The 26078-nt window shown below is 35.6% G+C and overlaps 1 protein-coding gene and 1 long non-coding RNA gene across 3 annotated transcripts; one reads left to right on the forward strand and one right to left on the reverse strand.

Moving 5' to 3' along the window:
• Positions 1 to 136: 136 nt before the first annotated feature.
• LOC122302764 (truncated transcription factor CAULIFLOWER A-like) lies at positions 137 to 25500 on the reverse strand. 2 transcript variants are annotated; one of them, XM_043114179.1, is made up of 7 exons: positions 24866 to 25500; positions 9299 to 9377; positions 8464 to 8525; positions 8100 to 8199; positions 3506 to 3547; positions 776 to 817; positions 137 to 671 (listed from the first exon to the last, which is right to left on the reverse strand). In XM_043114179.1, the coding sequence occupies exons 1-7, from the start codon at positions 25048 to 25050 to the stop codon at positions 543 to 545; spliced, it is 639 nt and encodes a 212-aa protein (XP_042970113.1). In that variant the 5' UTR covers positions 25051 to 25500; the 3' UTR covers positions 137 to 542. The 2 variants fall into 2 exon arrangements, with proteins under 2 accessions (XP_042970113.1, XP_042970114.1); XM_043114180.1 differs by lacking the exon at positions 24866 to 25500 and adding an exon at positions 9938 to 10105.
• Positions 591 to 1335, forward strand: LOC122302765. The gene is made up of 2 exons (XR_006240514.1): positions 591 to 730; positions 1164 to 1335. It is a non-coding gene; the product is annotated as an uncharacterized LOC122302765 (long non-coding RNA).
• Positions 25501 to 26078: the final 578 nt, after the last annotated feature.

Raw genomic sequence — 26078 nt, forward strand, 5'->3', positions numbered from 1 at the left:
TTTATTGTTTATATAATTTACTTTATTTGAAAAAAAAAAGATGAATCTAGTAGTAGGGTAGGGAGTGGACTAAACCATAGAAGTATATAGGGGCAATTTATCCCTATTTTTTTCAGCCATAACCAAACACCAGTAGTGAACACAGTTAAGTAATATTTTATTACAAATCTTATTTATCAGACCATTACATATGATAATATTACAAGCTAAGAGAGGACAGCGGTCCAATAAGAACCTCAAAGATGGGAGCAGATCGGTGGATTATGCCACTTTTCAGGTGACAGACACATCTAAGGGTCCACCAAAGTGAACACGCAGGTCTCTATAATAATTATACATAAGAAAGCATTTTCTTAATATTGTATATAATATTCCAGCACTACGAATTGCTAAGATGCATCGATTGACGAGGCTAGGCACTTGGCAGGAATATACTTGTCCAAGACAACATTTTAGATCTAGAAAGCAGCGACACTTTTTTTTGGTTTTTCACATGCTTTGCATCCACCAGCAGCAGGGCAGGGTGTTGTACTTTCGTTAGGTTAAAACAGATGGAGCATGGCCTCCTGGAAGTGAGGGGTGTAGTCATTGGCATGGGGGTTGGACTCCAGTTCCAGAGCATGGCTATGGTGGTTATCGTTGAGGTTCTGATCACTCTTCATTGCTGCCATCTGAAAGGCCATGACACAAGCAAGAACAAGTTGCTCATCAGCCCGATTACAATAAATGAGTACAGTTCTCTCTAATCAGATTTTGTTTCCTTTTATTACAATACCTCCTCCTCCACTTGAGTCTTCTCTCTTCTCAGATTCTGTTGCTGTTCATCATAGCAGTTGGAAGTTAGAAAAAAGATTATTTCATGATTTCACAGTGAATTACAACGTGCTGTGTGAATACTTCTTCCCTTTACTTGATGCCTATGTACTTGTATATTTGTATCTTCAAGTTTTCTATGTGGGTCTAAAGTGTTCTTGTCTGTGAATAAGATGGCATTATTTGCTGGTTTTATGCTCATATTTGTGTCGGCAGCAGAATGCAGACTCTGTGTCTTGAGAAATCACACTTACATATGTATCTGTACTCCATAGGCTTACTTTGTACAGACAATGATTGCTACAAATATTAAATGTTATGTTCACTAAGATCTACACTTTTTCTCATAGGATTTGAATTAAGGACAAGCTACATGGTACTTGATGGGAGATAAAGGATCTACAAGTGCAGTCTTATTTATCATGTAACTCCAAAAGCTTAAATCCAATTGTTGTATTGATAAGATGTGTGACTTGATTTCTGGCATAATAATTGTTTAGATCTGACTGTTTGATTGTGCCATGTGACCAGCTTGTTGTTCATCTTAATAGCCAGATCTTCATTGGTGATACAAAATTGAAAAGCATAGGTAGTTTAGGATACAAATTAGAACTTTTATAGTAGCTTAAGATAAGTGAAAAAGCATATGGTATTTTGTAGGTTAAAAGTGTAATTTCTCCTTTCCATTTTGACTTACTTGGCAACAACATATGTCAGTAGCCATAGGAGACATATGAAAGATGGGGGCGCGGGAAGTGTTTTTAATATCCCTATAACTAATAGTTTTGGTTCCTGACCAATCTCTTCTCTAGGCTAGTTTGACAGTTGGTTTGCGAACCATCTATGCATATATCCTAGTGACATGGCAACAAAAAACACAGTAAAGAGAAAGTAATGAGCCGAGCCCCTTGTGTAACCATTAGTGCATAAAAAGGGTCTTGCTTTTTAAACTCTTTCAGAAGAAAGGCTGGTTTGGACACTCAATATCTCACAAATTTGTAAATAGTAGTAGAATGATTTAAATTCAAATGTTTTATTGTTTGAACATAATTTATAAATATTATTTTTGTTTTAAAATTTGAAAAATTTTTATTGTTTTTTATGTTTCGTTTAGAAGTATGGGAAAGTTTTATTGAATTTTGTGTTTGGATAATAATTAGTTAATGACTAGATGAAAAAATTGAAGATTTGAAATTGAAAAGTTTTTTGTGTTTAAATGAGTTTGAGAAGGAAATTATGAGGAATTTTGAGAATGTTTTGAGTGTCAAAATGAGACATTCCGACCTCAACTTCATAAGTGTCGCGCTTTCATGAGAGCATCCCTCTCAAGGAAATGTGACCTTCTGACCTTAGCTTCATAAAATGCTAGTGTTTTCAAGGCCAAAGTTGTGCTCTCTCGACCTACTTTTTTTTATGAATGACTTCAACTCCAAAGTACTATCATCAGTTGCAACCATTCTTACTACAGCTTGTAGGTACCAAATCATGATCTCTTATAAGTTGACGAGACTGTCAGGCTTCAATGAACATAACGATTGACCAACCCATCAAATTTCCTTTGTTAAGCTACTTCACCATGAGTAAGGTCATTGATGTTTTGAAACTCCCCCTTTACAGGGCAATTTGTATAGTTTTACCAACTCCAAAGAATAGGCTGACCATAGTAGGAAGCTATCATATTCAAAATCCCCAACAAAATCAGTAACCCACTTAATCACACCGTTATGATAAGTGTGAGAAGTCTTATGTCCTCCGAACTTGCCTCCAGCCCATTAGGTTCAGTACTGTATGTAAATTTTAATGCAAAAAGTCTTTAGATGCTCTGCTTTGACTGAGATCGCTCCACTATTATAGATCCTACCACCATGTTTGCCATGAACTCCTTATGGTGGTTCTTCTAGTCAATTTAATCAATGTCAACATTTCGTATGACAATCCAGGATTTTTATCTGAGTTGGGAGTATTTGGGGATGGAATATACAGACCCTTGGGCTGGGTTTTCTTTTTGGGGTGGGGAATATTTGAAAAGTGCCTTATTAACTTTTGTTGGGGCTGGATGCTACCTGTTGCCCACTAGCTGCCATTATTATTTGAATATTTGAAAAGTGCCTTATTATCTATGTATAGTCTAGGTCCTAGACTATTGTAATGGTGGATAAAGCTGCTCATTTTTTTATTGTCCTTCACAATTAATGTTTTTGGAATCATTGTAGGATTATTGAAACTATCAGGAAATATCAGGTGCGGCATCCAGCATTAATAGAATACTACAATTAAATCAGAGTTTTTATTTTTATTTTTTTTAATTTTAATTTAATTTTATGACTTTGGAGAAGAGGTTGGAATCCAAAACCTTTATTTTGAAGGATTGGATGTTATGCCAATCAGACTACAGACCTTTAACAAGATCAGAGTTTGATTTAGACTCTATTTGCATGGCTACTAAAATTAAGATCAATTAAATTAATAACACCTTCAAGTTGGGCTGAAACAATAGTTGAGATACATCCCTTCAATCTTGACTTGTATCCCAATTATAGGTTTCTAGCAATGTTTTCTGAAGGGGTTTGGAACCTTCTCTAAAATAAACCATGAAAACTAAGTGAAATTTTGTTCTTATTTGGGACCCTGTTTACTTGTAAAATGCATCAACCTTCACATCAACAATCAACAAAGAGTGAGAAGGGCATACCTCATCCTGCAGCGCTTTTACAGCTTCCATCATTAGCTGTGTCTGTTTAACATAACGAAGAAGCATTAGTCCACACTCTTTTTTAAAATTTTTAGGAATAACAAAATTTTATTGAGACAAGCAACAAGGGAAAGCCAAATGCACAGAAGTATACAAATCTTAAAACCTAATTATAAGTCAAGAACTAGAAAAAGAAACAAGAAAATCATATATACTAGTTCCATTAAAGACAACAATCGAAGCCCATTGAAATAAAGTGTTAAAAGAAATCCAAGTTCATCCACTAAGCATTCCCTATCTTTAAAGCATCAACACAAGGCATTAAGGGATTATATTCCAAACAACACTAATTTGCAAATTAGCCCTTAAACATCTCTCACAAGCAAAAAGATTCACCACTCTCTTAGGCATCACCCAAGTCATTCTACTCCTACTAAACACTTCATACCACCTCACAATGTAGTAACAAATGATCCACCGATTCTCTAGATTTTTTACATAAGACACCAATACATAACAATTAACCACGCTTCCTAAGATTGTCTAAAGTCAAAATTTTTCCTAAAGAAGTAGACCAACTAAAGAACACAACCTTTGATGGCACCTGACACTTCTAAATGCTCTTTCAAGGAAAAGATTGTACCAAATTCGGCCTAGACAACATCAAGTACAAAGAACGAAATGAAAACTTTTTACCAGTACGAATCCAAACCATCTTATCACTCACATCCCTCCCAAGCTGTGTAGCGTACAATAAGCCAAACAAATAAGAAACTCCATCCATTTCCCAGTCAGTTACAATTCTAGTGAACTGAAGGTTCCATTGGGTTGGAACCACTAGAACAATCCAAAATTTCAGCCACAAAAACTTCCGAATTTTGAGAGATACGAAAGAGGTCTAGAAAAATTGTACTAAGAACCCTTCCATCACATCATGGATCATGCCAAAACCGAATTATGGAACCATCACCAACCACAAAATTAACATGTTTTGGGAAATCATCCTAGTCACTCCTTATATTTTTCCACAATCCCACATCGTAAGTGCCTCTTACCTCATTAGAACTCCATCCACCCCAGGCACTCCCATATTTAGAATCAATTACAACTCTTTACAATTATTCACAATCCTGATGATATCTCCATAACTACTTTCCAACGAGGGTTTTATTAAAGATACTCAACTTTCGAGCTCCTAACCCACCACACAACAAAGGAGTATAATCTTATCCCAACTAATCAAATGAAACTTGACTCCTTCCTCAATGCCACCCCACAATAAGTCTCAAAATGACTTCTCCAACTGATTTGCCACACCAATTGGAATGGAAAACATAGCTAGAAAATATGTAGGAAAAGACAAAAGACTTCTAAAGAGTGATTTTCCCCCTTTTGACAAATACAATCTCTTCCAACCCACCAACCTTCTCTCTACCTTCTCCAACACCTCATTCCAAACTGTGCTAGACATAAACGTAGCCCCAGAAGGAAGCCCAAGGTATTTTATCAGCGAAGAGGAAACTTGACAATCTATAATACTTGCCAAACTTCTCATATTTCTCACATGACACACGGCTATCATCTTGGACTTACTTAGATTTACCTTTAAGACCAAATATAGCCTCAAAACAAAGTAGAATCCCTTGCAGAGTTTGCACATGACTAGGGTTCACATCACAAAATAAAAATGTATCATCTGTAAACAAAATGTGAGAAACTGTAATCAAACCATTATGGGGCCCTCCCACAGATAAGCCTGGCAACAGACCACCACCAACCACAACCCCAACATACGGCTAAGAGGAGACAACGTGTCCCCTTGTCTCAAAAACCATGAGAACTGTTAAAAAACCTTTCGGAGAACCATTCACTAGTACTGAGAAACGAGCAGTCAAAATGCAATGTTTGATCCAACTACACCACATTCCCCCAAAACCACATCTACCCATAAGATAAAGCAGAAAATTTCAATTCTTTTGATCGTAAGCTTTCTCATATCAAACTTACATAAAATACCCGGTTCACCCGATTTAATTCTATTGTCAAACATTCATTTGCAATTACAACAAAATTCAGAACTTTTCTCCCTTTAACGAATGCATTATGAGATTTTGATGCAATCATCCCCATAATATTGCTTAAACGATTGGCTAGAACTTTAGAGATCATCTTATAAACCTCATTAATGAAACTAATGTGGTGAAAATCCTTGACATCAGCAGCTCGCACCCACTTTGAAATAAGTGTAATAAAAGTTGCATTTAAACTCTTTTCAGACTTATCAAACACGTATAGTTCATGAAACACCTTTATAACATCCTCCCTCGCGATGTCCCAACGATCTTGAAAGAACACCATAGTAAAACCATCCGGGGCCAGGAGTCTTATCTTTGACCATTCCTATAACAACATAAAGAACTTCATTCTCCCCAAAAGGTTGATCTATCCATTGAGCACTCAAAGGATCACATTAAGGTTCCGTTTGGAAGTTGGAAAGAACTGATATCAACTCAGTTCAATCTAATTTTAAACTTAGTCTAACATCTAAGCACCCAACTCATCTCAACTCAAAACCTCTTTACACGTAGAACCCACAACTTTTTTCAACTCAACACCTCTTTATACGCAAAACTCACAACTTTTTTCAATTTCCGATAAATATGTCTAAACTTATTTTAATATTCAAATACATCTAAATTTATCTTAAGTGGACTTTACAAAATCTACTCCATCATCTCAACTCACTACTATTTATAAAAAATTTAACTCATCTTAATTTATCTTAACTCATTTTAACATCCTAACTCCACCTGATCGAGCACGTTTGACTTTTCTATGAGAACCTCTTTACGGAGCAGCATGATTGGAGGTCAACATTGGATGGTTTAGCATTCGACATTATTAATCCACACTTTTTATCATTCACAAGGCTAGCTTGTAAATGGAATAGAAAGGCAAATATGCGAAAAGGGCAGATATTCTTTAGCATGCGAAAGGGCAAATATTCTCAAGGTATGCGAAAAGGGCAAATATTCTCAGGTTCCTTCGATAGAATATGAAAGAAACTCAATAAATTTCGCCAAAATATGTGAAAATGGGTAAATATTCTTTTGTAACGACGGATGAAAAAATTATTAAAAAAAAAAAAAAAACACCCTCAAGAACTGAACATATTCCGTTTTTCTCCGTAAATCATATTGTATCCCATTAGTTAGGGCGTCTAATTATTGTGTACCAAAAAAAGTTAAAAAGTATTGAGAACAAATTATCAAAGCACACAAAAACTTCTTGGGTGGAATGATATTTTTCTAACTAGGGTTTAAAAGCTAAAATAGAACCCCAGGTCATCTACACCGGCAACAACACAATTATTCTGCAGCTATGGCGTGGAATGACATGGTGGATTAAAATTCTGGGTAATATGAGGGTGGGTATCTAATTCAGTTATTTCACTCAACTTCAAGAGGGCTTGCAAGGCATTCATTGTTTTCAGAAGATATTTCCATATACAGAAAGTTACCACGGAGATGAGATGTCATTGATGTGCTAGGATTCTGGCTATGGGCCTCCAAAAATGAGTTAAAAGCGGCATAGAAGTTCAGGAAATAGTAAGCAGTGGCTGCTTCTAAAGCGGAATTGAATAAGTGAAGAAAATCTCTAGAGGGGAAGTGTGAATTAGTGGAAAACCCATGGGAACCGTTTATCCATAGAGTTGCTGAAGACATCGGTATGAGTACGAAAATGTTAACAAAAACCCATGAAGGTTTTCTTCTTTTCCTTCTCCCTTTTTCCCCTTCTTTATTCATAGAAAATGATTAGTGTTTTTAAAGCCCAACCTTGTTTATAGGAAGGATATGCCATTAGATCTAAAGGCCATTCGCAAGAAAGTTGTATCAGTAAGTTAGTGGGATCACAGGTGAAAATTGCTCTGCAGTTTCAAGAGTATCAAAGTAGATGGCATAAGCAGTGTCTGCAGGACTCTTGGCTCTCTGCTCTTTTCCTTTATTATTTTTCACTTCCAGAGTTTAGCAAAAGTAAAATAACTGCACCAGAAGACCACACAACACATCACAATTTCAGTATGGTCTGACAAGCTGTGAAGAAACGTGTTTGATATGCATCACTTGCAACTTTTAATATACACAGGTTATTCTCACCAATCAAAAAATGAATGTAAAGGTCACACAATTCTTAAGCCATGATGTAGTCTGATGCTTAAGAGTGCTTTAATTCCTTGATTCTTATTTTAATTCTCTAAGGAATATTTCACTGCTATCAGTCCCATATTTTGACTAGTTTTTCAGTATTCTCCATTTAGGAACCGTTTATGCACTTTCAAACCAAGATTCCAATGATTATCTATGACATGCTCGAAGAATTTTGAAGATCAGATCAACTTGTCTATTATCTACTTCTGCATATGAGAACACAATCTTAGAACAAATCTAATTTCTATCTGCTTTGCTTTCATGAGTTTTGACTACTGATTGAATGACACCTCAGGGCTACAACTAATCACTGATCATGGCTTTAACTAAACTTCGATATTTCAACCTCAAAAAAGAAGAAAAGCAGGTAGCTTGTAAGAATTAACCTTTTTGAATCTTGTTTGCCTCAATATCATATCCAGTTCTTTCTCGAGCTGTGTAAGTTCTATTATGTTCTTCTCTTCGATGTTTTGCTCTTCAATGTACCTGCCAAAAGCACATAAATAAATGCAAATTAGCTGGTTCATTGCAGCAAATTTACTGGGGCCCCAAAGATGCTATGTTAATGAGGAGCGACAGTTTGTACATATTAACAAAGGATCCTTTAGTTATCATGTAAAAGGGGAAACTGATCTTCAAGATGTTACCTATGAACCATGAAAAAGATGAATCTGCAGTTTTCCCTGTTACATGAGTTATTTATTTCCACTGTGCCAATTGCAGCACGTGTATGGACCATAAAGATGCTACCTTTGTATCTTTTGTTGCGGGCTAGTGTCCATCTGTTGATCTGGGAAGCCAGCATCATACCTCTGAATGATAAAAATTTTATACCAGTAAGAGAGAGAGAGAGAGAGACTAAAGCAGTCAATTTTTTTAGGCTTCGGAACGAGAAATTGTCAATTATCATCGCCCTTTCAGTATTGAAAATTCCATGTTTCTTTTCCTCATCCCAATCTATTAGGCTCTATCCAGAGCGCTGTCCTCCACTTGGGCATTACAATCAGTCTTTCAGGAAAATAAACATGATAGCATTGATTTGGAATCTTGTAAGAGTGGAAAAATAAACGTGAACGACTCGTGATAGAGAGACATAATCGCTAACCCTGCTGGGGGAAAGGATCAAGTTTCAGTGACCTCGTTTCTTTTCTTCATGACCACCAATTAAATAGAAAAGAATCTGCAGGTCACTTAAAACTATCGAGAAAAAAAATCTGCAGAAATAATCGTCACTGCTGTGGCATTTGTTTGATATTAAGATCAAACAGCCTCTGATCTGTTTGTAACTGGCACCAAACTTATTGGATACATCATTCTTGCAGAGCGTCATTGTTCTTCCATCATCAGAATCTCAATTTAACACAGTTTGTAATGGAAAAAGGATCAATTGAATTGCTAATTCTGGATTTTCATGGGTTTACATACGAAATAGTAGCTGTTGCACGAAGTCAAAAGGCTGAAATTCTACTTTTCTTGGCCGAATTTGGAGACCCTTAAAAACATGGAGTAGATTATGGCTAATATCTGTTCCTGTCAAAATACTGTTCTTCTTAGTTTTACATGGAGCAGGAAAATTTTGACTAACCTTTCCTTTCTCAGCACTCTGGCGGACAGCAATTTCTTCTTCTACATGTATCCTATACCGCTCCAGGATTTTTCCAATACTGTAGCACAAGGAAAATATGTCATTGCCTTATTGCTTCTCATATCAATCAAACTTCAAGAAAGCAAAAAACTCAAAAAATAAAGCAATAAATATAATTATGCAAAGCGGGGTCATATTATGTGTAATTTGAAAAAGACAAGTGCTAATTCTATATAGAAATCTAAGTTTACACACTGATGTAGCTTAATACAATACAGCAGATACATTTTATAATAAAAAGAACTTTATAATCTAACAGATCATATTAAACCACGTGCAGACCAATCATTTCTTTCAAACAAAAATAGGAATCATCTGAATGTTTTTTGCCAATGAGTTCATAGAGCATTGAACCCAAGCTGTAGCAACAAAACTTGCACATAACAATGAATACAAACACGTAAGTGGCCTTTGTAGAATGGGCTCTCCTTGTGCTGAGATATGGTTAACTTGGGTAACAGGAGTGCATCAGCAGTCAATTCCTGCCCGCTTGAAAACTAAGAAGTTCGAGCCAGAAGATTTGAGTTCTTCTATACAAACAATTCATATTTTTAGACTACGAAACGTTGCTTTGCTTTCCTTAAATGGCACCAGAACGAAGCAGAGTAGGCTTGAAGATAATTGCTTTTTTTAACAAGCCAAGGACTTCTGATACGGGGCAATTCTTTTGTACTTTGCATTGCTAGATTAAAACCATTTCACAACTCGTGCAAATCTGAAGAGTGGAGACCATTTCATGTTTTATCTTTCGGCTCAAATTGATCTACTCAACCTAATTCCTTTGATTGAAACAGGGTAGGCCACTATTTCATAGCCAAGACCCTCTATTTCAACATTACTTCATTGTTGAGTTCATTAAAAGCGTCCCTTTCATCTCCAGTTGAAAGGGAAGTACCTACTAAAATCTTACCACTTTTTCGGGTTACTTTTTGTATAGGTTTCGAAATTAGGCCTTGCTTTTATAAAAATGGGTTCGACAGTGTTAGGAAGAAGTGAAGCAGAAGGGAGCTGATGCCAGACAGAAAACTGAAAAGCACAATGAAAAAGGAAGGTCATCTCCCTTGATTCTTTTTTAAGCAAAAGGCAAAAGGCATCTAATGAACATTAGATTGGCCTAGTTTGCTTTAGGGTGCACATCACAACGCTACATAGTTTAGGATGAAGATTTACCAAAAAAATGGTAGTTTGGAGAGGTAAAGTGTGGTTTCTGATTATGTGTTTTCTTTTTCTTTTTTTAAGGAATGTCCCAAATAGGTTAAATGAAATATAGACAAGGTGTATGCCTAAAGTTTTAAAAGGAATAAGCTCTGTTTTTCTTTTTTTTAACTTTGCAGTGGTAAGTTACACATGCACCTATTTGTAAGATACATGTTCTTATAGGATAAGAAGTTTTATTTAGATTGGCCTAGTTTGTTGAGTCTAAAAAACTATTTGGGACAATGCTAAAAAAAATAGAAAACACATAATCAGAAACCACACTTTACCTCTCCAAACTACCATTTCTTTGAAAATCTCCATACTAAACTATGTAAAGTTGTAATGTTCACCCTAAACTACTGATGAATGCATATTGCAAACTCGTATTTGGAATGCATATTGCAAAAAAAAAAGTGATGGCTCAAGGATATAAAGTGTAATTTCATTCAAATTAGTGCTTTTTACAGTAGTTTAAGGAATGCCAAGTCTCAATTCAAAATTAGTTCCTTAGTGTTCTGTCTTCATAGACAAAGAAAATGTTTTTTTTTTCTTTTTTTCTTTTTGTTTAATTCAAGATCTTAAATTAGCTTTAATAATAACAATATTAGGGTGGTTCATAATGTTGGGGAACTTCTAAGAAATGTATTTATAAGAATTTAGAAAATAAGTCTCAAACCTTATTTTTAGATAATCTCTACTTGCTTTGGACAATGATTTCCATTTGTCCATATACAAACACAATAAAAGAAGGAACAATCCCTCTTAGTTGGTAGACAAATTGCCATTTTCGATCATGCAGCCCTTTTAGCAAGATGACCAAGTTTAAATGAAGTTAGTTCAACTCTAGAGACCTGCCACCAGAAGAAAAGGTTAATACACTCGTAATGCAATATGAAAATTGCACGCATATGTATTAGAGCCCTAAGCATAACAATATAGCATGCTCATTCTTTGGGAAACAAGAATTAGATGATTTGGCTCCAGTTTCACAGATTTATAGATAGGAATTAAGCTAAACCAGGTAATTCCTTACCATCTTCCTCTATCTTAATCTAGCTGCTGCTGAAGTTAAGATCGATTTAGTGCATGCTTGGGACTGCGGTGGAAAATATAATTTATAAATTTAGGCCGATTTATAGCTTATAACTTAAGTAATAAGTTCTATTATTAAAAACTTATTTACTGCTTAGTAATTATATGTTTGAAGCCCTTTCAAACACGTTACGTTTGTTTGAAAACAAATTTAAAAAGTGTTTTCTAAGATAGAAATAACGATTATTTGAATTTTTAAAAATTATGATCATATTCTTGAAAGTTTGAAAGTTGTAATTATTTAAAAGTTGTATATGTATTTTCGTTTATTGATAGTCTTATTAAAATTCGAATTACATTCTGCATTATCCGAAAAGCACATTTGAAGAAAAGCACCAAAATGATGATTTTCCTCAAACGTATTTTTTAGCTTATTTGAGATTAAAAGTGCTTCGATATGTAACACCCAAGCAACATAATTTTTCTATTAAAGAGTTTTTATTATTATTGAACATTTTTTAAGATTTCTATCACAATCTCAAAGAAGTCCTTAATGCGGAAGTTTTCATTTGGGTCATAAATGTCTTATCTACTTAGACCACTAGACACACGTTGTTATTATTATTATTATTATTTTCCTAAGCACTACGAGTTTTAAAAGCACAGCCTCATTCAATACCCCATTTTTAATATTTTAGGACAGATTCCCTATTTGACCCGATCGAGGACCAGAATTTATCATATTTTAAGATTTGGAATTCTTCTATTGACAATTAAATACATTTAGGTTTCTATAGGTAAAGTAATTATTTGTCCACTATTATGATTCTTCCTACTGGGTAGGTATAACTCACATCTTATAACTCACATCCTTATAAATATACATACATACATACATACATACATATATTTATATATATATATATATATATATATATTAGAATCAACAATCTTACTGTCTTAAGTTGTGTTTGGTTGTTGAATTAAATTTAACTCATCTCAAATCAATCATTGATAGGACCCATTATTGTTTCAACTTTCCATAACAAATTTAAGCTCATCTCAACTTATTTAATATATTTCAATCTAAAAAGTTAAACTCATCTCAGCCTAAAAAAGTTAAAAACACATTTCAATAAGATTTATAAAATATTACTATTTACAACTCAACTCATCTCATCATCTAAACATAGCTCTGTTATTTTTACATAGGAAAGTGATACATAGTCTAAAGGTCATTGGCATTGTAATTTGAGGATTCTTTGATATATAATTTATAGTTCTTAAAAGTGCAAATAAATAGCTATCGTCAAATAAGAATTGGCACCTTCTTATGTATCTTCAAGAAGATATATAGGTATGTATTTATATTTATTTAATATATAAATAAATTAGGTAAATGCCAATCCATTCCCATCCACGAGGTACAAACAAGTGGTATAGAATGGATTACGTAAAGAGAATGCTAATCCATTCCCATTCACTTTTGTTTAGAGCTGGCTTTAATTCAGGCTCCCATATCAATATCAATACGGACCTTCTTACTATGGGATCTTAATGCAGCAAATGCCTCAAAATAGCCCAACTGACTACTTCAGTAACGGGCTTCGAGTGGCCCTTTTCTTGATCTTATGGCCTAGAAACTATATATTGAGTTGGACCAATTCGTTGGCTCAATATCTTAATCTGTTTTTCTACTTTGTAACAGTTGGCTTAATAGGCTCCCACCCTCCTATTGTATGTTTGAATTCGGTAGTAATATTAGGCTTCTCACAAAATAATTGCAACTCACCCGAATTAAATTAGATAGATATTGAGGATATAAAAGTTTTAACACATTTTCAAATCGTTTAAAGTCTCTTTCTCAAGCCTTTCCTCCGCCACGATATATACCATTAGCCCTCGTATAACCACTAATTTTGACGGACTACATACTACATGGTGGCAATGTCGGTCTCATCATGGAAACAACAGATGATGCCATTGGAGCCATTACATTCAAATTCCACGTCCTCATCGAAATTCTATCAGATCATTTGTAACAACCTAAGGGAGGCCCAAATAACACATAAGCCCATACTCTTAAAAGGATTTGTCTATGATAAAATTATAGCCCTAAATTATTATCAAGACTAAGAACTTCTCCCGCTTAAGCAATGTGGTCTCATTCACCACCTATACTCATTCAATATGGAATATCAAACCGATCTTTGTAGATTTGGCCTCCTTAGACTATTTTAAGCCTTTATACTTGCTTTGAGACAATTTATTATATAGTAATATTTATTTGTTTTTTATTGACACTGGGTGTCCGAAAACAACATCTTGACTAATTTGGGAGTGCATAGGCCTTCAGTAAAGAGTTTTTCCTAAGTTTATTCAAGGTAATTCAAAGGAAAAATTCATCAGCCCGACGGCTCTAGAGATTGCATGCACCTAGTAGAATTCAAACTTTGGACTTGGAGGGAGTATACCACCAAAATCAAGGCTTTTACCACTTAAATCAATCCCTAAGGGTTTACAAAGTGCTGTTTATAGCAATCCACGATTGGGCTTGCTTAGAATTTGGCCTTCTTGTGATCATCTCTTGGTATCAATGTAAGAACATGAGACTTGCCAACGTTGTTGTTGCCATTTTCCAAACTATATATATACATTTTCTTGCTTTGTAATAGCTAAATTGAGGTGGTATTTGGGGTCCCCTCTCCTTTATCATTTGTGACTTTACATATTATTAAAATATCATCATTTGCTAAAAAGAAAAGTTGGCTCCCTCTCTAGCTCTCAGTGTATCAGGTTGTTAATTATAAGAAATGACATTCGTCTATATCAAGGAGGAACGGGATTTCCACTCGTTCCATAACTAATTCATTTAGGGCAGCTATCTTAGTTGGTTAGCTGGTCTCATCACGTTCGACTTCTCGCTTTTAGACTAGTAACTACATTACTTTCGTTTTTAGGGGAGAACGAGACGGGGCATAAGTAGTTTCAATTGCTATTGGTGGTTCACCCGCAAGGGGAACATCACTAGTTATTAAGGTGTTTGGCAATCAGTTGTTGGTTAGCTTAATTAGAATATAAGGGGTTGTAGCTAAAAGTAGTCTTAATAGCTTTCCACTTCCTCTACCTTATAGTAATTACTCACTGCCTCCCACTCATTGAGTCCTGTAGAGATTGTTTTGATCCAAGCCCAACTTTGGCAATCTCATCCAAGCCCAACTTTGCCTTGCTTGATACAATATCTTGATCCTGTAGAGATTGTTTTGATCAATGCCTCATGGTGGTATAAGCGGGATTTTATGGACATGTGGTATTTTGTTCATAATGGGCATGACCGGGCTATGTGCTACCCTATTTGTTTGATGAGATTGGAATGGTGGATTCTAGCCTATTTACAATTTTCCAATGATACTTGATAATGTAATATAGTCTTTATTATATTAGTGCATGATTGGGAAGTGGAAGTGGTCTCTTCATTCTATAATCTACTGTGCTCTTGAGATTAAGAGCAAATGCCAATTGGTGAGGACAAAATTTGGTGGATCCCCCATTAGCAGGTGTTCCCTTTCCATGAAAAAGCATCTAGCATAACAAGTCTCTCTTGAATGTGGCTTTCTTTGATAAAAAAAGCCCTCATAATGATGAATTGCCATTATTTGTACTAAAAGAGCCAGAAAACTATAGTTCTTCTAAAACTTAATTGTGAAGTAGTTAGAACCACTTTGAGGTGACCATGAGGCTTTGGAAGCACATAAGAAGAGTGAGATAATATTTTAGAAAACCCCGCTTTGAGGTGAATGGTGGATCCAAAATCAAATCTTGGCATGACATAGGGTGTCGCAACAAGGCACTCAACTAAACTTAATTAATTAGAATTTCATGGTATAGCATGAATAAAAGAATTGTCTTTTGCAGACCTCTTAGTTCTATCTAGTGGTACTCTCCAATAAAAAGCAGTCATTAGAAATGCTCAACTTTGGAAAGCTGACGTTTTTTCTCTGAGTTTTATAGTCTAGTGTACCCTACTCGTATGAGGGAGAATTGAATACAAGATTTCTTAGCACCACTCTAAGAGAGGGAAATTCACCATTCGCTCTTTTTACCAAGCCAAGAGTACACAAGACACCTCTAAAGGCAATCTTCTTTGTAAAGAGGGCTTACTTGAAAAAGATTCTCACAATAGACAACTTGCAAAAGCCAAATCATTGTGACTGATCGGTGTTGTATATGCAAAACGAGTCGAGAGTCCATTGATCATCTACTACTTCATTGTGATATTTCAATGACCTTGTGGAATTGATTCTTTGCTCAGGTGGGACAAGCTTAGGTGATATCGAGAAGGATGATTGATTTGGAAAGGCCTTAAGGGCAATTCTCATATTGCAGCAATATGAGAATTGCCAAATCACAATAGACAATTTAAGCAAAGGCCGAATCATTGTGATTGATTGGTATTGTATATGCAAAACGAGTCGAGAGTCCATTGATCATCTACAACTTCATTTTGATATTTCAATGACCTTGTGGAATGGATTCTTTGCCTCAGGTGGGACAAGGTTGGGTGATATCGAGAATGATGATTGATCTCCTAGGCTTTTGGAAAGGCCTTAAGGGCAATTCTCATATTGCAGCAATATGGAATATGGTCTTAATATGCCAATGATAATGTATTTGGAGGGAGAAAAACAAAATAAGTTTTTAAGATCATGAGTGGTTAATGAATGAGTTAGAAATTTCTTTTTCAATACTTTACTTCATTGGATGGTTGCAATTTATTTTAATAGTATGAACTTTCATGGATTTTTTGTATACTAAACTAGCATGCATAGGCAATGCTCTTGTATATGTCCCTTACACTTGGACTTTTGCAGTTTTTTTGCTTATTCTTATGATCAATAAAATTTTGTTTACCAATCAAAGGAAATCTCCTAGTTCTTCAAGGATCCTGAAAGAGTTATTTTCTAACCACATACTCTTGGTAAAGAGGATAATTGAAATATCTAGTGAGTTTAACACACGCATCAAAATTGTCATCTACATGAAGAGGTCTACATGCACTTGCCACCTAGATTTTATCCTCAGAGGGAGGAAGCGAAAGGGTGCCATCCAATATTGGATTTGGTAGGGTGCCGGTCAACCTACTTGACGACAAAGAAAGAATTCTCTCGATTTGAATATGTCAACTCAACACATTTTGTGTGGCTCCATGTCACAACTACAAGAAAGCCTAAGCCACATTTGGGGTAATGCCACAAAATAACTAGTCAATGTTACAACTGAAGCCTTATAGAATCATAAAATTGGGTAAGAACTTCTCATTTTTAAGCAATGTGAAATTACATTCACCAACCTACTATACTTAATCTGATATGTTACAATCTCTCATCTTAAATTTGAGCATCCTTGTCAAGCTATTCCATTATAGATGTCATGGCTAAAGTTTAACTCTACGAACTAGAATTGGCATTAGTACCATTACAACTCATTATTTGAGTCATGAACAACCTATCAATCATTGCATCCACTTGATCTCAATCATTTCTTATAATTAGGTTCAAAGCTCAATTGACATGGGATCTTTCTATTCTCAATCTTCCACAGTATATCTTGATGGATTCAATCAGGACTATAAATTTTTTCATATCTCCCAACTTTAATACCCTTTTTTATTAGCACTGGAACAACGTCTCGACTAATCCCGGTGGAGCAGAGGCTATCGACCATGAGTTTTCCACAAGTTCACCTCGGGTAAATTAAGGAAAAAATCTCCTAGTCCAATGGCCTCTAGAAATTTTTTTGCACTCAAAGGAATTTGAACCTTAGGCTTGGGGAGAGCATGCCCCTAAGCCCAAGTTCTTTACCACTCAAGCCAACCCCCAAGGGGTTCTCTCTCTCCTTTAATTCTAAAAGTTCCTAAATATGAAACCTCTATTTCATATTTAATAAAAAAATTGGGGTATCTTCCTCTTGTGTAAGTTAAAAAAACTTCATTTCATAAAAAATTCCAAACAATCATATGCTTTGATCACTAGAATATATCTTAAATCAATCATTTTCAAAAATCAAAACATGTACGTAACCCCTTCTTATGCTTTGGCTTGTACATGGGGCTCTTACCACTAGCTGAAAGACAGAGGAATATGTTGAAGAGAAGGTTATGCAAGTAGTTTGTGCAAACAAGTTTGAAATGAAAGCTTTCATAATTGTTGGGCACAAGGTGTCATGCATTGGTTAGGAGCTTAAGGCTCCGTCTGGTTGTTGAAATTAACTCAACTCATCTCTAATCAATCATCTCAAAGTTGTAATGATTAGATAGAAAAGTATGAAAAAAAATGAAAAATATTTTTGTGTAAGTAATGTTTTGATGTTGAGATGAAATATGATAGGACGATATGAGACCAACTACTTGAATAGAGGATTTTTTTTTCCCTAAAAAATCCCTCGATACCATGTGTAGTCAATCAACGCTAGAGTGCTTAATATGAGTGTAAGAATTTCGATTTGGGCAAAAAAAACCCGACCCAACTAGTTTTGTTCTGTTTGAACCTGACCAATTAAAGGAATCGGTCGGTCTTAATCAGTTAAGAGTCAGTTGGTCTCGATCCAAGAAATTAGGAAATTTTAGTTTTCAGTCCGGTATTGGGATAGGGTTTTTTCACCTAAGACCGACATATAAAATTTTACAAAATGTTTTATATGATATTTTATTATTTTTTAAAGTAGTTATATAAATTGAAAGCAAGTAATTATGCAATTTTCTTTCAATCTAATTACTTACACTTAAACTATATAAAATATTAATAGTTAAAAATCTTAAGATAGGGTATTGATAATACACATACTATTAATATTATTAATTTATCTTATTTAATTAAAATACTTAATTAGACTACTTAGATTAAATCACTTATTTAATTACTTTTTTTTATCATTTTAATAAATCTATTGTCAACAACTTGGAAAAAAGAAAAAATGACCTAGACTGAGACATCCTAATAAGACCAATTGGACCCAACCAAAGCGGTCAAGTTCAGTCCAAACTTTTGGTAGACCAAAATAACCAATTTGTTCCAAAATTCTTCTCTAAGATTGACCAGACCAGACCAGACCGATTACAACCATAGTGCCTAACACTTTCTCTAATTATTCAACTCCATGCTCACTTCAAGATTATTCTCTATGCAACATCCTTATCAACCAAGTAAGAGTTCTTTATCCAGTGTGCAATGATGAGATCAACAACCCTTTAGAATTAACCCTACTCAAATTTCTCAACCTTGTTTTCCTTGTTTGAGATTGATAACATGCAATTATACTATTGTTGGTCCATTAAAGAAGTCAACAAACTCCTGAGTCTTCATCTCTCTAATAGTCTAATGGGAAAAAAGGTCCAAGAAAGCCTTATTGAAGGATCCCTAGTTATAGTAACTCTTTCTCCCGACTCTGTTGCAAAAGATCCTTTGTTCCAATCCATCATTTACTTCTATATTATCCTCATCTATGCAATTTAGTAGCATGAAGATCATCTTCCTTTGAATCCAACTCTTAATATCAATTGTGATACTCGCATATGATAAGATTGAGACCAGGTGGTGTATGGGATCTCACATTGTTTGGAATTGAGAAGTTCTTACTCTTTATAAGGTTCCAATGTGACTTCAATTGTATCATTGACTAGTCCTTTTAGAGTATAGGTAATGTGGTTTGGATCTTCCATTAAGGCGTTACAAATGATATAAGAGCTTACTCTAACCAGAAATGTGGGACTCAAGCCGTGTCACTTACAACAGACAAGCTCGATGAGGATGTCGAGAATTTAAGAATGGTAGATTGTGATACCTCCATATGATACGATTAAGGGTAGCTGGTGTATGGGATCTCACATTGCTTGAGAATGAGAAGTTCTTGCTCTTTATAAAGTTTCAATGGGAATCCAAGGGCTACAATTGTATAATTGACTACTCAATTTGGAGTATAGGCTATGTGGTTTGGACCTTCCATTGGGGCGTTACATGAATGGAATTAGACTTTCAAATAAAAGTCAATGAGTGTTGACTATTGAATAACTCAAAGGTGTATCTAAACTAAGCATCCATTACATAACCGTTGGCCAATGCCCGAAAGAAATGTGTACCCATGGTAGTGAGGGCATCTAGATTTTATATATATATATATATATGTAAGGAAGAAGAATTTATTAATCCACAAATTAAGCATGGCCAGGTACCTAGGAAGTATACAGATGAACCTAATTATAAGCTAAGTTTGTAAAAAGCAGCAGAAAAGTCATTAAAACTAATCTCATTTAGTACAACAGCCGAAGCCCATAGTAACAAAGTATGAAAGAAAAAGTCCATAAACCCTCCCCTTGAACGTTCCCAATTATCAAAGCAATGACCATTCCTTCCGTTCCAAGTACATCACATTAAACATAGAGGCACTATCTTCCATATAACTCCGATTTAGCAATTGTCCTGAATTCCTCTCAAACATGATAGCAAATTAACCACCCTCCTAGGCATGACCCAAACAATGCCAAGTCTAGTAAAGATTTCATCTCATAAAAAGCCTTGATCACATCATAGTGAAGAAGGAAATGATTCGCCAATTCTCCATTTCTTTTACACATGAAGCACCAATCCATTATATAAAAATTGCGCTTTTTCAGTTTGTCAATAGTCAATATTTTCCTAAGGGAGGCCAAGTAGGCCAAGTAGTCAAAAAAAGCAACTTTGAGAATAACATTAATCCTTCAAGTGCTATTCAAAGGGAAAACATTGGAAGAATGGGTCGACTTAACCTTGAAAAAGGAACTGACCAACAAATTCTTGTTCCTCGAATGGATCCATAGCAACTTGTCCTCCCCTCTAGCATTTAAATTCATCACATATAATGCACTATAAAATTCTGTAATGTCTCCAATCTCCCAATCCTGGATTGCTCTAATGAACCTCACAGACCATTGAAGAAAGCCGGAAGAAATTTCCATGTTATCGGCTACGGAAGCACCCTTATCCAACGCAATCCTACAAAGAGAAGGGCAAGCGTTTTTCAAGGCAACATCACTACACCAAATGTCGTACTAGAATCTAATTCTTGTTCCCTTTCCCACCTTTAATCTAATATTACTAAAGAAATCTTCCCATTCATTCCGGATAAATTTTCACACTTCCACACCATACGCTCCCTTATTTCATTTGAGCACCAACCTCCGCAAATACTCTCATATTTGACATTAATAACATTCCTCCAAAGAGCATCCCCTTCCCGATGATACCGCCATAGCCATTTTCCTAATAGTGCATTATTGAAGATTCTCAACTTTCTAATCCCAAACCGCCACAAGATAAAGTGGTGCAGATCTTATCCCACTTAATCAAGTGGAATTTTTTCTCTTAAGAAATCATGAAAATCTTTTCCAATCTATTCGTCGCCCCTACAAACAAAGAGAATAAAGATAAAAAGTATGTTGGGAGGTTAGATAGCGTGCTCTTGATTAAGGTGATTATACCACCTTTGGACAAATAAATCATCTTCCAACCCACCAGTCTATATTCAATCTTTTCAGTAATCCCATCCTACATTGCCTTGGATTTATGAGGGGCTCTCCATGGTAGACCAATAGGCAAGGATGACACCTTGCAGCCCAAGATAGCTACCAATTCACCCAAGATAGCTTTACCTTGAGGCCGGAGATAGCTTCAAAACAAAGCATTATTGGCCTCAAGGAATAAATCTAATCAAGATCTAGCTTACAAAGAATCAGTGTGTCATCAGCAAAGAGAAGATGTTTGACTTTTAAACTACCATTCGACAAGCCACCTACCGAAAACCTCAAGATGAGACCTTTATCCGGTATTGCCTTCTACATTCTGTTCAACACGTTCATAACTAAAACAAACAAGAAATGTGACAAAGGATCCCCTTGTCTCAAACCCCAACTTTTAAGCAAACAAGAAGTCAACCTTTCCTTTTCAATTCACACTACCATTAAATGATGACCCAACCATATCTCTCTAGATTTATCTTCCATATTTTGTTTATATCTATTCTTTTAATGTCCAGCAATAGCAAAATTCTTTGATTTTAGTTTTGACTTGGATCGATTGGATTCGCCCCTAGTTAGGGGTGCTTTCACATGGTCTAACAATCGGACATGGATGAGGTCGGACATGTTGCTTATATCTCTTTCTTGGAGGCTCATTTTCCAAAGTGTTGACAGAAGAGATTGTCTCAAGAGTACTTGTCAAACTAGGGAATAACCATACTAATCAAGAGTACACTCTGATCTTCCTACATACTTTCGAGCTCTATTTCTCTTTTTGGCTAGTATGGCTAACCAAAGTGTTGACAGAAGAGATTGTCTCAAGAGTACTTGTCAAAATGGGGAATAACCATACTAATCAAGAGTACACTCTGATCTTCCTACATACTTTCTAGCTCTATTTCTCTCGTTGGCTAGTATGGCTAAACAAATTGAGAAAGGTTTTCGAGCTTTTTTGTTTGGAGGAATTGGAGAGGAAGCCAAGTTCCACTTAATCAAGCGGGTCAAGGTATGCACTCTGATTTCTAGTGGAGGGCTAGAGTTCAAGACCTGATAGTTTTTAATAAGGTGCTTTTTGGAAAATTGCTATGGAGGTACCATGAAAAATGGGAGTCTTGGTGGTGGGCTATTAACGTCCCAATGGAAGGCCCAAATCACATGGTCTATACTCCAAAAGGACTAACTAATGATACAATTAGAATCCCATTGGAACCTTATAAAGAGAAAGAATTTCGCTTTCCAAAACAACGTGAGATCCCATACACCACTTACGCATATTTTTATCATATGGGGTATCACAATCTATCCCCCTTAAATTCTCGACATCCTCGCCGTGCCTGTCTGTTGTAGGTGGGACGGTTCAAGTCCTACATTTCTAGTCTGGATAGGCTCTGATACCATTTGTAACGCCTCAATGGAAGACTCAAATCACATGACTTATATTCCAAAATACTTGATCAATAATACAATTGGAACCTTATTAGAACATTATAAAAAGCAAGAATTTCTCCTTCCTAAGTAATGTGGGATCTCATATACCATCTACTCCTGTCCTTTGGCATGTCCGTTATAGGTGACACGGCTCAAGTCCCACATTTCTAATTGGGATAGGCTTTGATACCATTTGTAACGCTCTAATGGAAGGCCCAAATGACTTATATTTTAAAATGACTAGTCAATGATACAATTAGAGCCCCATTAGAACATTATAAAGATTAAGAACTTCTCATTCGTAAGTAATGTCGACAATTTTCCATAGTTGTCTAGTCAATTTCTCAAAAATAAGTAATCTTGTGAAAATATTAACTATGGATAATTTAAGAAATCCTGGACTCCTTATGATGGATTGGTGTCATATGTATAAGAATAATGGTGAGTCATTGGATCATATTTTACTTCGCTGTGAGGTGGCAAAGATGTTAGGTGGAGATTTTTAACAAGATTGGAATTACATGGGTGATGCCTAGAGGGTCATAAGATTTGTTCACTTGTTGGCAAAGGATTTGGAGCAATCCCCATATTAGGAATGTATAGAGTGATTCCTTTATATATTATGTGATGTCTTTGGATGAAAAGAATGGTCGAAACTTTGAAAATAAGGAACATTCTCTGAATGAGTAGAAGTTTATTCTTCCATACTTTATTTTTTTGGGTTTCATAATTCTCGTGTATCGCTTTCTAACTCCTAACTTACAATTAGATGTTTGTTGTTTATATACTTCATGTATATTTAGACTATATACCTATTTACTAGTTTTAATAAGATTTTATATTACTCATAAAATAATTATATAGTCTTGCCAAAAATAATAATAATAATGCGCAAAAACACTAATTGACATCCATATAAGAAGTTACAAATTCTCTTTTATGGTGACAAAAGCCTTATTTTTATAGAGAACTGCCATAGTGGGCCTTAGTTTTTTGTCACACGTCCCAAGATTTAGCCAAATTTAGGCCGTGAGTTAAAAAATGACAAAAGCCTACTTAGTTACCAATAAAAAGCCCAGGCCTTAAACCTAAAAGGCAATGGACTTTTCTGGTGAGAGGAGAGATACGTCTAACTTGCATCATGTGTCTATGGGAAAAGACAACCTCTCCACTTTACAGGCTGACAGCTGACAACCAACGTATGGAAAGATGGAAACTACATACGAATAAATTAAACTTCTTTCGCAATAATTTGGACTATTTGCAGAACTCTGTTAATTTTGAGCTTATATATTATTAGAATTTCACTCTATCTGGAGTTTTAAAATTTTATTCGTTGATAAATTATAAAATTATTTGATAAATCGAATTTTATAATTATACCCTCTACTCCATTCTCATGAGAAAATAAATGCCATTAGAATATTGACCCCAAAATTTACAATTATGAAATAGTCATTTCGTTGGAAAGCAAATTATAAGCCCAAAAGGACAAAATGGCATTCAAGTAATAATTTTAGCATACAAAAGTTTAACAGAATTTCTGTTGAACAAGGCAAGGACAGTAAGAACGATACATAATAAATCAACAAATTACATGCTGATTGGCACAGCCACATAACTTACACTAAACCAAGTACAACAATTGTATTCCAACCACAGTACCTAGGCACTCCAGCATGTTCACGACAAGAGACTGGGACACGTTTTCCCAAAAAATTGACGAAGTCTCCAATCAAGCACAAACAGTTCCAGGCATATAGCATACGACCTCACGCTGATCCATCTACGAGACTACGACATCATGGCAACCAGTAGGCTGCATGACAATAAAGGCAGGCCTAGATATTTCCGAAGGGAATCCCGGAATGGAGTAAAGTCGTATATATTATTTATACTGAGATTGAAAAGGCTTCGGTGTGCATGCCACACGGTAGCAGGGCTTAACAATAAACTGATATTTTAATGAAACAACAACATTGGACGGTGCGCTAAATCAAACAGAGCAATCGAGTGGATCCAGCGATTAGACCACCACATCTTCCAGAGTTAACTAGGGTTTGGTTATGCAACTAGCACGGAACACGTGTGAAGATTTGGAGAAAAAGAATATCTTGGGCGCTTAGATATTTTATAGCGTATCCGAATCTCGAAGCAAGCAAAGATATTTATGGAAACGGAAAGCAAGAACAGAGCACAGAGATATAGAAAACTGATTTGAAAGCGAGTATGAACTCAAAGATTAGGAAGGAACTTCCGTTTCGTTTGAAAGGAGTGCGTGTGAAAGTTCAAGAAACACCAACCTCTCAGCACTAGAGAACTCGTAGAGCCTCCCTCGGTCGGAGAATATCATCAGCGCGACCTCCACGTCGCAGAGCACGGCGAGTTCGCGAGCCTTCTTCATCAGCCCGCCCTTCCGCTTCGAGAACGTCACTTGCCGGCTCGTCTTGTCCTCGATTCGTTTCATCTGCACTTTTCCCCTTCCCATTTCTTCTCTTCTGGTGTCTAACCTCCAAACCCTAACCCTAGCAGGATGCTTCCCGACGACAATCGAATCGAGATCAATCAACGGGGTCTTCTCGGCTATCAATTCGGGTAACAAAGAGCGAGTTACAGTGTGCGCTTTTAGTAGAGGGAATTAAAGATCTTCAGGGCTATCGAATCCAGTACTCCTACCGATGGTGAACCCGGTGATTCCAAGTGGTGTTCCTGATTGACAAGTGGCGCTCTTCGATTTGTAGTTCCCTTCCTTACTATCGAGCGCGGGGTAAGATCTTTTGGGACGCATGACGGCGAGACGAAGGGTTCTCACACGTGTGAACGGAGGGAGGTAAAAGCTCGTCATGGTTTTTGCTTTGTTCTTCCTAATCCTAGGACTCGAGATATCCCCGATAATTACTAGAAATATCCCCTTTCTTTCTTCCTCTCTGTATTTTCTATTAGTAGCAGATATAACCGCACGCGTGGACCCCCCAGGTGGAGACAAAATATTAAAGAATTAAGAATTATATCTCGAGGTCCATATTGTTCCACGTGGAAAGTTTTTTTACACGCGTCGACGATCTAAATTTTATACGAAATTTCTACTTTAAAAAACGCTATTTAGCCATTTTTATTTTTTATTTTTTACTTAGCTATTAAGTAAGCTATTATTAATAAAATTCTATATTTTAAAAAAAAATTTAATAATTAAAATGTTTTAAAAATATTTTTAATAATTAAAAATATTTTTAAAAAAATTATAAAAAAGCCATTTCCGCTAGCGGTACACGCCCACAAGAATTTGCGGCCCTAGCACCGTCCTTTCCACTTTACATGCCAGATCCACGTCGGATAATAGGCTAGCGATTGAGGTTAGAGACAGGTGTCGGAAAAAGGCCATTCCTAGAAAACAACAGGGGCCAGGGGTCTTATTGCAGTTTCGGAAGAAATATCACAATTCAAAATTTCTATTTTAATTTAAAATTTATATCTTAAGATTATAATTTTTTTAAATTCTTATATAAAATATAATAA

The sequence above is a fragment of the Carya illinoinensis genome, chromosome 3 (assembly GCF_018687715.1).
Source record: "Carya illinoinensis cultivar Pawnee chromosome 3, C.illinoinensisPawnee_v1, whole genome shotgun sequence".
In the NCBI taxonomy this organism is placed as follows: Eukaryota; Viridiplantae; Streptophyta; class Magnoliopsida; order Fagales; family Juglandaceae; genus Carya; species Carya illinoinensis.

Coding starts and splice junctions, on each gene's coding strand:
- LOC122302764 (XM_043114179.1), bottom strand. CDS start 25,050: ATGGGAAGGGGAAAAGTGCAGATGAAACGAATCGAGGACAAGACGAGC. Junction 8,200..8,463: donor CCGCAACAAAAGATACAAAG/GTAGCATCTTTA, acceptor TGCTTTTGGCAG/GTACATTGAAGAGCAAAACA. Junction 672..775: donor AGACTCAAGTGGAGGAGGAG/GTATTGTAATAA, acceptor ATGGCCTTTCAG/ATGGCAGCAATGAAGAGTGA.